At 40.3% G+C, this 13,512-nt stretch overlaps 1 protein-coding gene across 4 annotated transcripts in view; it reads right to left on the bottom strand.

The window, feature by feature from the left end:
• Positions 1 to 7,431: 7,431 nt before the first annotated feature.
• The window catches only part of GLRA2 (glycine receptor alpha 2), a 223,820-nt gene continuing 217,739 nt past the window's right edge, over positions 7,432 to 13,512 (bottom strand). For all 4 annotated transcript variants that reach the window (XM_040338681.1, XM_040338679.1, XM_040338678.1 and 1 more), the window contains one exon: positions 7,432 to 8,604. In XM_040338681.1, coding sequence (XP_040194615.1) covers positions 8,326 to 8,604 — 279 coding nt within the window. In that variant the 3' untranslated portion in view covers positions 7,432 to 8,325. The remainder of the gene's footprint in view (positions 8,605 to 13,512) is intronic.

Consider the following 13,512-nt stretch of genomic DNA (forward strand, 5'->3'; position numbering starts at 1 on the left):
GGCCTAAAAGTTTAATGTTTGCTCGCAGTGCATTGTTCATCTGGTATATGGTAAAATGGTGGAGAATGGGTGTGCTGCCAGAAAGGACCAACAGAGTGGGGGTTTATTGTATGTCATTGATGTTGGATATTTACTGTTTCATTTAAGTTGGAGTTTTTATTGCAATTTATGTTTTAATAAAATAGGCTGTTGTGGCCAGTTTACTCCAAAGCAAAGGTGTGGTCTCTTTACTATATAGTAAGTGGGGGACAATTAAGGGGTGGAGTACATGGGGTCTCAACGGTCGAAGGTTATTGTGTCATATCTGGACTACACTAGTCATGCTGGTGTCACTAGATGGCTGTGATAGCATGGATTAGCAGCTGGTCAGAAGGCATTGTGAGTTGATGTGCAGTATAGGGGGCGATTGTTCAGGAAGTTGCAATGCATGGTGTCCTACAAACATTCTGGTACAGTAATTGGGCAAGAGTGGGTGTGGTGATAATGTGATAGAGAAAAGAAATAGGAAAAGGCTGGTGCTGCAGCATTTTTAGCTTTCTGTTAAGGAACAGAACAATAGCACCTTATAACCCCAAATATCCCAATTGCCTCTATGTAACTGTGTATCCAGATGAATTATATTTCTTTCTTTTTGGCTGCTCTGGGTTGCGGCACAACTTGCATCATACTCTTACATAAAGCCCAGCGTTTATTAGTTCTGTTTATTATATCGTTTTTCTTACTGTAATACAGCAATGTTAAAACTGCATTAATTATGTATTTTGTGTATGCTGGCATTAATAATGTATTGTTTTAATATGTTACCTTACGTTATTATCCTCACCAAAGAAACAAGTAAATGGCATCTATACACATAAATGGCTATACTTGCAGTGTATACATGTTCTAAACAAGGAGGTTGATTATATGCGGAGCAGACAGAAATAATGATGCCCCGAAGAAACCGATCAATTCTTATAAAACCGCCTACAGTGCTTTCATTATTATTGGAAAATGAGCTTTACTCTGTTACTGCGTTTCTCGATTAAACTGTAATGAATGTTTTCTATTGCAAGGAAAGCATTAAAAAAGATCAAATATAAAAACAAGCTGTTAATGACCTATCTCGGAGTAAACTATTGATGTTTAAAGATGAGCGCATTTTGGCAAACTTACTTTATGGTTGAATATGTTGAGCAGACATCAAGATTCAATTTTCTGGATGCTCATTATGTTAGTAAATTAGTAAAGAGGTTGATTGGACCCCTTACTTGCTTAGAGCCTCATGAAAAGTGCACATCACCCAAGCCCCATCCCCTCTCTTGTGTAGTCAGCAATGTGATTAGGATCCAGCGGGGATCTCAGTTTTATTTGCAGAAAGTGTAGAGGAATATGGTGTAAGGTTTTCTGTACCTTGTGATTTACAGTGACTACATGGCATTGTGGGGATTATAGGTCAGCATTCTTTGCCTTCCTGGAATTTCAGTGCCCTAATAAGGAAATACTATGAGAATAACACCTAATTAGGGAGCATACTAGTTCCTTATTAGGGTAATGGCATCATAAGGGGCATGGTAGTCCTTTCTTCTAATGCTCTGTAGTACAAATGGTTTAAAGGGGGATCACCACTGGATCTCCCACCCTCGAAGTACAGCCAAGCAGTGCATCAGTTTACTGGGAAAAAACAAGTGGTAATCCACAGCAAATTTTCGAAGATTGACACGGTTTGCCATTAATATATCAATTAAAGGGGTTGTAAAGGTAAAAAAAAAAATCTCTAAATAACTTTCTTTACCTTAGTGCAGTCCTCCTTCACTTACCTTATCCTTCTATTTTGCTTTTAAATGTCCTTATTTCTTCTGAGAAATCCTCACTTCCTGTTCTTCTGCTTGTAACTACACACAGTAATGCAAGGCTTTCTCCCTGGTGTGGGGGCGAGCAGGAGAGTCAGGACGCCCACTAACACACAGCTCCTTTCACTATCTGCAAAGTAGAGAGCCTCCTGACTCTCCTGCTCGCCCCCTCCCCCCTCAAGGGGCGAGCACAACACTCCACACCAGGGAGAAAGCCTTGCATTACTGTGTTGAGTTACAGACAGAAGAACAGGAAGTGAGGATTTCTCAGAAGAAATAAGGACATTTAAAAGCAAAATGGAAGGATGAGGTAAGTGAAGGAGGACTGCACTAAGATAAAGGAAGCTATTAAGGGAAAAAAATTGTACCTTTACAACCCCTTTAATTATGATAAGAAGTGAGTAATTTCTAGCCTATAAAGAAAAAAAAAACTAAACAAAATTCACTTGTTTTAACACACTGAGTTTATTGAAAGGGAACAAATATTGTTCCCTAGGACAGCCGCTGACTTAAAATAAACCACAAAATAAAATTAAAAACAAATAGCACCAATAAGAACATAAAAGCAGCAAAATTGATTACCAAAAGAGCTAGCAGTCAGAATTGAGAGTCAGTTAGGAAACTGCACTTTATCTGTTCCTATGAACTCATCTCTTCCTATGAAGTCATCTTTTCCTACACTTTACCTCCAACAGCTTCCAAAACACATACACTATGGCTACTCTTTGCCCCTCTTTTAATAGTGAAGGAACTAACTTATGCAAAAGCCCAATTTTTGGCCCTTTGATGCCTGCTGTCTATAGTTTAATAGTCATGCAGGGGATTATGGTAAAAAGTTCTACCAGGTGAATATGCCCGGAAACTCGACAGGACTGCAAATCTCAAACTTTCTGGATTTGTTTCCAACCCATGGTGGTAGCAAACCTGAACCTCATCCCTAGTCACTAACCCTTACCGAGCTCTTACTAGGAAATTCTGTCTCTGGTAACTCCAGTGCTTGACATAAACGTAAGCAGGATAGTGGTAAAGTGGTAGTGGTTTAACAGGGGTCCCAATGTGCAGTCTGACACAGACACATCCTGTGCTGGATCGGAGGTGCAGCAGGGAGCATGAGCTTCCCTAATTTCAGACCTGTAGATCTGAGTAATCTCTAGCCTATAAAGAAAAAAAAGACCTAAACAAAATTCACTTGTTTTAACACACTGAATTTATTGAAAGGGAACAAATATTGATTTATTTTTTTAAGTAAAATGCTTTACAGAACGTGTAAAAGTTTAACTCCATTGTTACATTGCACATTTTTATTCATAAGTAAAAATACCTTTTGTTTCTTTTCTTTTATACTTAAAATATGTATCAAGGACCTGAACCGCATAGGTAGTTAACCAAAGGTTATTATCAGGATATGAAAACCACAGTAAAAGATTAAAATTCTTAGGTTATTCATCAGTGATATTTGAAATGCCAGCCATTTTGAGAAAGGTATAAATTGGAGGCCTGTAAACAAGGTTGACGCTCTAAAATGCTATCCGCTGCAGCAGTGTCAGACGTGGGCAATCATTCCCTCCATGGAGCTCCAAATATCAATATGCTCTGCAAATATGCTAGCGCTGGCAAGGAATTCTGGGAAATAGAGCAGGAGGGTATGGGTTTGCCCAACCCTGAGCTACATTGATGGCAGTGATAAAGTTTCACTGAGCTGCACCAATACATAAACTGGCGACAAAAAATTCTGTGGAACATTTAGCAAAATCGCGTACAATACAATTTGGCACTAGGTTCATTTAAAAACAGTAGTCAATATTTCACATAAATCAAGCACACTCTGAGGTAAATAAAAACATTTAAAAAAATCGAATTTTGGGGCCAATCGATATGTTCCTTTTTTCTAGTGCTGACCCTAAATAAACCACATAGAACACACATATAAATCCAAATATTACAGTACTGTAGAATAAAACAAGTATTTTCTTTTGTAAATTCACACTCGTACAAGATATTAAGAGGTCAGCCCACCCAAAAGTGATATCACTTATCTTACATATTTTGGGGACTCAAGTTGTGAGATCTCCCTGACATAGTTCCTAGCTGTGTTCTTATCCATCTTGGTGACTGTGACATATCCACTCACTTTTTAGATGGTCTTGTGTTTCCTCTTTAATTCTCCACACATATTGAAATATAAAATAAGCTAGAAAAAAAAAACAGCAAGGAGAGTAGGGACCTTTGCAGGTCCTGTGCTAAGTGTGCAGGACTGGAAACTGAAGTGCAGAGATCTCATCACCAAAATCACCAGGAAACATAAGAAGCCAGTTAGCTATACTCTCCAGTATGTCAAAGACTCAGTAATAGTTTTTGGGTGGGCTGATCCTTTCAAATATAATTTTTTCAATATATTGACTTATATAATTATGTATAAATCATTTTTAACACATAGGAACCCCATGGTGCAACACTAGTTACTAACACTGTGATGGAATGTTCTGTAGCTCAGAAGATATCTTTCGAATACAGTAAATAGGCAGCAATTCCTTTAAAAAATTTTGGTCCCTACCTAAAACATACCATGATTGCATTACTTATATCAAAAGGGCAACCTTTTAAGTTATTATTCAAAGGCATGATAAAATGGAAGATTTTTTTTTTTTTTTCGTTCGTTGTGAGTTGTATTAACGCTGTTGTGGCAGTGCTGGCTAAATTGGACCCATCTACTACATAGAGCTTATTTAATCGCAGAGTGCAAATAGCACACACATAGAGTAACTCACAACAGTCAGTCAGAATTCTTCTTTCACCCATCAAAATGCAAGGCTGAAGTAATATTCCAATTGGCTGCTGTGAGGCATAACACATTTTTGCTGATTGCACAATGACAAAAAAGCAGAACTTCACCCGAAAGTTAAAAAAGTGGTATTGGGTGGTGTACAATTGCCTAGGTAAATAAAAAAGTAAAGTCCATCCAAAAGTATTTGATTCATTTGATCACCCGCTGACTCCTTAAAGTGTATGAAAACCTTAACATTTTAATTACAAAAAAAATCCTACACCTCTGACCATGCTATAGTAATAGTGTTCCCAATCCTTTAAGTATTTTGTGCTTTGTTTTCAATCATTTTTATTAGTCCTGTATTAGTCCTATATCCTCTTTTTGTGAGAAGATGACAATGCTCCTTTAGCTGCTTCCTAAGCAGCAGAAACATTGTCACTCTGGGATTGTAGTATACGTTTGAAGTGCACAGTGGGCTGTGCTACAGCGATGCCACCTCTGATTCAGCACTATCCACCTAGGGACTTGATTCATTATTGACTGCTTCTCCCATCTATATCTTTTCCCTGTGTACCTAGACCCGTTCAATGCCATAGCTTAGAATCCTTGTAACATAGTAGAAACAGAGATGGGATCTGCAAACTTATCACATTGTTAATTCATGACTGTGTTCTTTGGTGAAGTGCTAGGCATGCTGGAAAATGTAGTACAGATGAACCAGCCCCATCACAGAAAATAAACATTCACTTGATGCTATAGATTGTATTAACATAGCAGCAAGTGGTTGTCTGGATGTTCAAGGTATACGAAAAAAACTACATTTGCTAAATATATACTACTCACAAGTTAGGTAAATGTGAGAGTTGAGGTAATTCTTAAAATTATTGGGCGCTTCTGCTGTGAGATAAGGTTTTTGAGTGCCTATCTTGTGTCTCACTCTAATCACAGATTGCTGAATCTGCCCAGGTTTAATTCACTTACCCCAACTGGCGAATCCTGTTCAAGTCTAGGAGTGGGGGAGGGGGGGTCTTTGAGTACACCAAACGTTTTAAAAAGTCCCTATTTGGCTACTGTAATTTTGCTGGCAGCTCGTCTAATGATCACCAGGCATTGGAGGGGAGCCCAAGCACCCAATCTATCAGAGGTCATAACCACCATCCACTCAATATATTCTTTTGAGAAACTCATGGCATATAGATCAGACCCACTGAAGTCTTTTGAAACTGCTTGGAAAGATTTGTCATCTTGGTGCTCCATATACAATACTACTGTGAAAGCCTCATGTGTATTGATGATGTTCTAAATGCCTATGTTAATGTTCTATTTACGTGCGTTGGATGCTATGTTGCCCTGAGAGGCTCTCTAATTGTTTTTCCCTCTTTTTCTTGCTCATCTACTCCACAATGGCGGTAATGTTATATTAAAACTTCAATAAAGATCTATCAAAATAAAAAAGTCCCTATCCACATAAAAAAAAAAAATGACGCCCAAAATACTATGTGGCAACAAGTGCCCACTTTTGTTTGAAGGGCAGCCTTTTGAAGGGGAGCCTTGCTGCTGCAACAAAAGAAAAACGTAACTGAAAATGAAGGCACGATCAACATAAAATATGCCAAAATGTCCAAAATACCACTGCCCTGAAAAAAAAGGTTATTTATTTTTTAAAGAGAAACCTTGCAGAAACAACAACTAAAAAAAGTTTACTAGGTAGGACAGCCGCTGACTTAAAATAAACCACAAAATAAAATTAAAAACAAATAGCACCAATAAGAACATAAAAGCAGCACAATTGATTATCAAAAGAGCTAGCAGTCAGAATTGAGAGTCAGTTAGGAAACTGCATTTTATCTGTTCCTATGAAGTCATCTCTTCCTATGAAGTCATCTTTTTCCTACACCTTACCTCCAACAGCTTCCAAAACACATACACTATGGCTACTCTTTGCCCCTCTTTTAATAGTGAAGGAACTAACTTATGCAAAAGCCCGATTTTTGGCCCTTTGATGCCTGCTGGCTATAGTTTAATAGTCATGCAGGGGATTATGGTAAAAAGTTCTACCAGGTGAATCTGCCCCGGAAACTCGACAGGACTGCAAATCTCAAACTTTCTGGATTCGCTTCCAACCCATGGTGGTAGCAAACCTAAACCTCATCCCTAGTCACTAACCCTTACCGAGCTCTTACTAGGAAATTCTGTCTCTGGTAACTCCAGTGCTTGACATAAACTTAAGCAAGATAGTGGTAACGTGGTAGTGGTTTAACAGGGGTCCCAATGTGCAGTCTGACACAGACACATCCTGTGCTGGATCGGAGGTGCAGCAGGGAGCATGAGTTTCCCTAATTTCAGACCTGTAGATCTGACCCAGCAGTTCACCCACCCTGTTTTCTAAAGAAAATTACCTGGAAGACTTTTTAACACCTTTTATTTTAATGCACCTGGATTTAGACATGTGCACGCTGAAATATTTTGTTTCGGAATTTGGTTTTCGTCCGAAAAATAAATGTATTTAGTTACTCCTGAAATTTTATTTTATTTATTTTATTTCGTTAAAAAATGCATTCGTCCGAAAATCCGAATCAATTAAGGTTGAAACTGTCATTGAAGGCTTATGGTGTCTGTCAAATGTTCTAAGAAGATTCGACGGAGCAGCTAAACTTTCCAGTCGAATGTTCCGCCTACAATCTATAGTAGAAGTCTAATGTTGTATGACTAGTAATAATTATATTTAATTATTATTATAACTAGTCAACCAACATTCAAATTATTTTATAGCCTATGGGCCGAGCATTTGACCGGAAATGTACGACTGCGGCGTCTTACAGTTTAGCTGCTTGTCGAATATTTTTAGAACTTTCAACAGATACCATAAGCCTTCAATGACAGATTGGACGTTTGTATGTTTTTCGTTGCTTCGAATCTCCTATCTGTATCGAACTGTTATAGCAACGAAAACGGAAAAAAGGCATTTTTTATGTCGGATTCTGCGCGTTCATTTTTGTTTGTTAAAATGATAACGAAAATACCCGAAATTCAGACGAAAATGCATTTGGCTACGTGGAATGTATTTAGCTGATTTAAGTTAAAATTTTAGTTTGGCTTTTAGTTTTGGTTTTAGTTCAGGTTTTCATTGCTTCTTTAGGAAGTCAGTGGGGGATGGAACATGTTTTGAGTAAACTCACCTTTTAAAAAAATTGTTTGCTAACACTGGATGTATTTTTTACTCAATCTTCTTTCAGTTTTTCAGCAATGTATATAATACTGTATTCAAACAGGAAACAGTGATTTCCCTCCCTGTGTACTTTCAAGTGAGTGTAAAAGGTACTCTTGCCTTGGGTTGTTTTTTAACAAGTTCTGTGGAGTCTGTACACAGTAGTACAGAAGTGAAGGCTTCACAATCTTGAGAATTGCACATCCCATTGTTTGAACATCACCCAACTATACATTTTCAAATTTTGGGAGAAATCCTTTAATAAGCCTGAGAGTTTTTATTATATAAATTCTGGAAAAGTAAACTTAGGACAATGTTCAGAAAAAGAATCATGTCACTCCCTCAGAATAAATATGTTTTTCTTTTCTTCTTGAAAGTCTTTGTTCCTGCTTTTTTTGTTTTTGTTTTCCTAGAACAGTAGGTGGATAGAAAACCAGTCTCTAAATTAACAGAGGCTTTCCCACTGTCTATGTACATGTACACTTTGGCATTGAGTTCCTCAGAAATAAATAGGTGGCCTACTTCTTGTGTACATCTTCATGCCGTATGATTTTGTATGTTATCCAGTAAAAGATGTTAAAAATAAGGAATGCCAGAGGAAAGGCGGCACGAGATATTGTATCAATCCGTTTTGCTCGGTCAACAAACTTCTTTTTGATGGATTCTGCATCTTTTGGTGGAGGAGGGGGTAACGGAGGTGGAGCTGCCTTCACGGCTGTGCCATCCTTGACTTGCAGGCAATGGCCCATTCCATATCCGCTGAAGTTGAATCTGCTCTCACGGACTAAGTCGTCTTCCTGAAAATAAAGAAGAAGCTATCAAAACAGTCCCAATGTTTATATTTTTTATGCTTGTTAAAAAGAAAGCTTACATATTTTTTAGAAGCATATGGTAATATACCCAGATCAATAGAAATTAAAATATTGTTTTAAAATTATTGTTATGCATCTTGTACTTATGCAGAAATCTGTTTTCTTTTTTTCTCAATTAGCTGCTTGACTGGAAGACTTTCTGTGGTCTTCCTCTATTCCGCATAACATGCTCAATTTCAATATGCTCCATTTTCTAACTGGTCACTTTGCACTCCCCTTACCTAGACTGATGGAGAAACGTAACAGTGATCTTATGCTCTTTTGTATCTCTTGTCCTCAAACTTCTGCTCTGTTTTGACTTTTCCATCTCACCTGCAGCAACCTATTCACTTTTTCCTCTCTGTTCCTTTTAGAGGCTAAATTTTTTCACTGAAGAAGGTCTGTCAAGGTTCACAGTATGTTTGTTATATACTCAGAAGAAGCTGAAGTAGTGTATGCAGAGTATGGAGAATTGCTCCAAAGTGGGAGCTTTAATGGTGGCTACTCAAAGTAAACTCCCCAGCTGTCTATGTCTCATGCTTTACCTTTCTGAGAAATCACTTTGAAAAGCAACCCCCTAGCCATTCTTCCTGTGGCCATCTTGAGTAAGGGCAAAGGATTCATAGCATTTACTTATTGTAATCCATGTGCCCTTAGCTTAGGTATGCAGGAAGGAGGGTGTGCTGAACTGAGAAAACCCCTCCTCCCCTCCTGAAAACTCCTGGGATGTATGACATAATTCTGGCCTAGGCCTGGAAACCAGGAAGTAACTGAAGAAATTTAATAAAATGTTTAAAACAAGTAAATATTATAATACTTTCTATTTACTAATGCTAGCAGCATAAGGATTAAAATAGTCAATGTTGATTAAGTTAGTGAGGTTCCGCTTTAAGAAAAATCTAGGCACTTAGTAAAGCATTAAATGTATACAAACTGCATTACTTCAACAATAAATGAGTGTACAGGTTGTGTGAACTAAATGACTTTCAATTAGGCACTGGCTTTGCATGCAACATCTCCTTACAACTAGAGTTAGGCGAATGGTTCGGCCCAAGCATCAGGCTCAGAATTGGCTGTTCACCTCGTTCAGGGAACACCCAAATTTGCACGGTGTTTGGTGGGTGTTCACAGTGCATTTTGCACTCTGATTGGGCAAAGCTTTGCCCAATCAGGGTGTAGTTTAAGCTTTTTTAGGAATAGGGTAGGAAGCCAGCTGCTGTGTCCTTAACAACCGATGGGTCCTCAGCAGAGCGGGGCGAGGAAGCCAGCTACAGTGTCCTTAACAACTGATGGGCCCTCAGCAGAGCGGGGCGAGGAAGCCAGCTACAGTGTCATTAACACTCTTCTTGTTGGTCATTAAGACATCTCTTCTTAATGACCAACAACACCAACTTCTTCTGTAAATGGGAGACACCATACTGATACAGGCGCAATCCAACCTCTTTCCGGTGAGTGGGGACCCAAAAGGGGAGCACGATAAGACACCTGAGAATTTTCAACTTGTCACCAGCCCAGTATACCACATTTGATGGACTTTATTGATTGTATTTTGCACAATATTAGCACTAAGCACTTTATATATTTTATATGGTTTATGTTATACATGGTGATATAGATATTCACACATATTCATGTATGTAGTCTCATAGGAGCAGCACTGAGTGCTACACTGTGATCAGTGCAAGTGTGTAGGTCAGTTCAGATTTGATTCAAAACACAATTCACTCTCTAGCTGCTTTACACCATAGTTCATTTTATTTAGTAGTTGTCCAGCAAAGTTGGCTGGTGGCCCTTTCTGACATAAATAGCTACACATTTTCATAAAAATTAATCCCTACAGTAACTAAAAATATGTATTATTTGGAATTATATACACTACATAGATACTGTCTATTTATTATGCTTAACACAATTTTAGCCCCTTTTGCAAACATTCTAGAACAGTAAAGTAGATGATGCACAAGGGTTAAAGGCTATAACATTCAGTAAAACCCAAACCAGTCAGTGAGAGAAGAGCAGCCTAAGTGGAACCCTAGGGGGCTGGGTATTGTGAAATTGTGATTGCAGTTGACTGAATGAGAAATAAACAGCGGGGAGGTTAGAGAGTGATAAACAGAGTACAGAGAACGTGATGGAAGGGAAAACAGTTTAGTAACTACACAGGCACACTAGATGAATTATTTTACTGCCCCAGAGATCTTCGCTAATCCGATAAAGAATGGCAGCAACAATTTGCTATGCAAGATGGCCAGCCATTATCAAGTATTGTCATTAGTATTGCCATTGATTATTTGTCTACCTTGAACATTACAATTGTCCAGAGGGGCCTAAGACACTATTAACATGACCATAATGTGCCTTAATAGACATTAAATAAGTGTAATGTTAATACCAATAGTATTGCATTCACATAGCTTACAACTCCATGTTTGTAAAACATATTTACTGACATTGTACATGGAAATAGGTACATGTATTTTTAATTAGACATATTTGAAAAGTGTATCATCCAGTATTAAAAGAAACCTGTCCTGTATAAAAATATATGGAGGCTTCCTTTAAAGGGGTTTTCCACCCATTTTTTAAGTTTATTAAAAGTCAGCAGCTACAAAAAGTGTAGCTGCTGGCTTTTAATAAACTGACACTTACCTGCTCCAGCGTCCCAGTGATGCGCCGGCCGGGGGTCCGCTCCTCTCCCCCCCTCCCCGGCCGGCGTCTTCATTGTCACTGTGGGCACCCGGCCGTGACAGCTTTCATCTTCACGGCCGGGCACCCCATGCGCATGCGCGAGCGGCACTGCGCATGCGCGCGCGGCGATATGTCACGTGTCCCAGGCGATCGCCTACAGGGAGGGGCTGCCAAAAGGCGATATGACGTATCGCCTTTGCAGCCCCTCGGCGGAAGGAGGAAGTGGGACAGGAAGTCCCCTTCTCCTGAAGCCCCCACTCCCCCCCCCAAAAAAATTACATGCCAATGTGGAAAGGGGGAGAGGAGTGGGTTAAGAGGAAGTTCCATTTTTGGGTGGAACTCCTCTTTAATGACCCCTTCTGAAAATACTAACTACCTGGTTCTGTCTGGCTTCAAAATGTTATGACACACTGACCTGGAACAGACAAGCAAATCACAGTGAAATAAGGGTCCTAGTCTCTGCACTTGGATCAGGTAAAAAAAAGTAGTGAAGGCAGTAGTTCAGTATAACAAGCATGGGGTTAATCCCCCACACTTTCTCAGTACAGTGCACCATTGCTTTAAGTCAGTGGTCATCAACCCTGTCCTCAGGGCCCACCAACAGGCCAGGTTTGCAAGATAACTGAAATACATCACAGGTGATATAATTTTCTGCTCAGTGATTGCAGTATTCTAGTCTGCATCTCCCCAGAGTAACATATAACACCTGGCCTGTTAGTGGGCCCTGAGGACAGGATTGATGACCACTGCTTTAAGTGATGTAAACCAGGGGGGGTCAATTCATTGGGGGCCACATCGGCAGTATGGTTCCCTCAAAGGGCCTGTTGTAGCTGAGGCATGCTACATGCAGTGCAGGGTTCAGTAGTGTGTTATGTACAGAGTGCAGGGTTCAGGGGTGTGCTATGTACAGAGTACTTACCTGAGATCAAAGCCCCCGCAGCCGACCTCATTCGCCTCCCCTGTCCGGGTTTTTGCAGCTCTGGCTCTGTGATTGGCCGGAGCGCGACGATGTCACTCCCGCACATGCGCGCAGGTGCCGCCACTAATGACATGATCACCGTTAGTAGCGGCATGCTCAGTTCGCCTGCACACTGTTGTCTACGGCGCATGCGCCAAAGGCCCCATACACACGAGAGGATTTATCCGCGAATACGGTCCAGCGGACCGTTTCCGCGGATAAATCCTCTCGAGGATTTGTGCGGATTTCGATACGATGGAGTGTACTTACCATCGCATTGAAATCCGCGCCGAAATCCTCTGGCGATGACGTGTCACACCGTCGCCGCGATTATGACGCGGCGACGTGCGCGACGCTGTCATATAAGGAATTCCACGCATGCGTCGAATCATTACGACGCATGCGGGGATCCCTTCGGACGGATGGATCCGGTGAGTCTATACAGACCAGCGGATCCATCCGTTGGGATGGATTCCAGCGGATAGATTTGTTTAGCATGTCAGCAAATATTTATCTGCTGGAATCCATCCCAGGGGATAAATATCCGCGGAAACAGATCCGCTGGAGTGTACACACCATAGGATCTATCCGCTGAAACCCATTCGCTAGGATTTTTCAGCGGATGGATTCTATCGTGTGTATGGGGCCTTAGTCATCGGTGCATGTCTTTTGCAAATATCTCCTAAACCATGTAGGTTTAGGAGATATTTCTTGTACCTACAGGTAAGCCTTAATCTAGGCTTACCTGTAGGTAAAAGTGATCTGTAAGGGTTTACATCCACTTTAATGTACAGTAAGTAAACCCACATAGTCCAAGGTACAAAAATGTATACTTCAAACAGCATTCTTTTACATGGGGAGGAAAACTCCTTTTTGAAGTGTATAATTGAAGCCTAAGGCCCCGTACACACGGGAGGATTTATCCGCGGATACGGTCCAGCGGACCGTTTCCATGGATAAATCCTCTCGAGGATTTGCGCGGATTTTGATGCGATGGAGTGTACTCACCATCAAATCGAAATCCGCGCCGAAATCCTCTGGCGATGACGTGTCGCGCCGTCGCCGTGATGATGACGTGGCGACGTGCGCGACGCAGTCATATAAGGAATTCCACGCATGCGTCGAATCATTACGACGCATGCGGGGGATCCCTTTTGACGGTTTGATCCGGTGAGTCTGTACAGACCAGCGGATCAATCCATTGGGAT

This window comes from Rana temporaria, chromosome 2, assembly GCF_905171775.1.
Source record: "Rana temporaria chromosome 2, aRanTem1.1, whole genome shotgun sequence".
Lineage (NCBI taxonomy): Eukaryota > Metazoa > Chordata > Amphibia > Anura > Ranidae > Rana > Rana temporaria.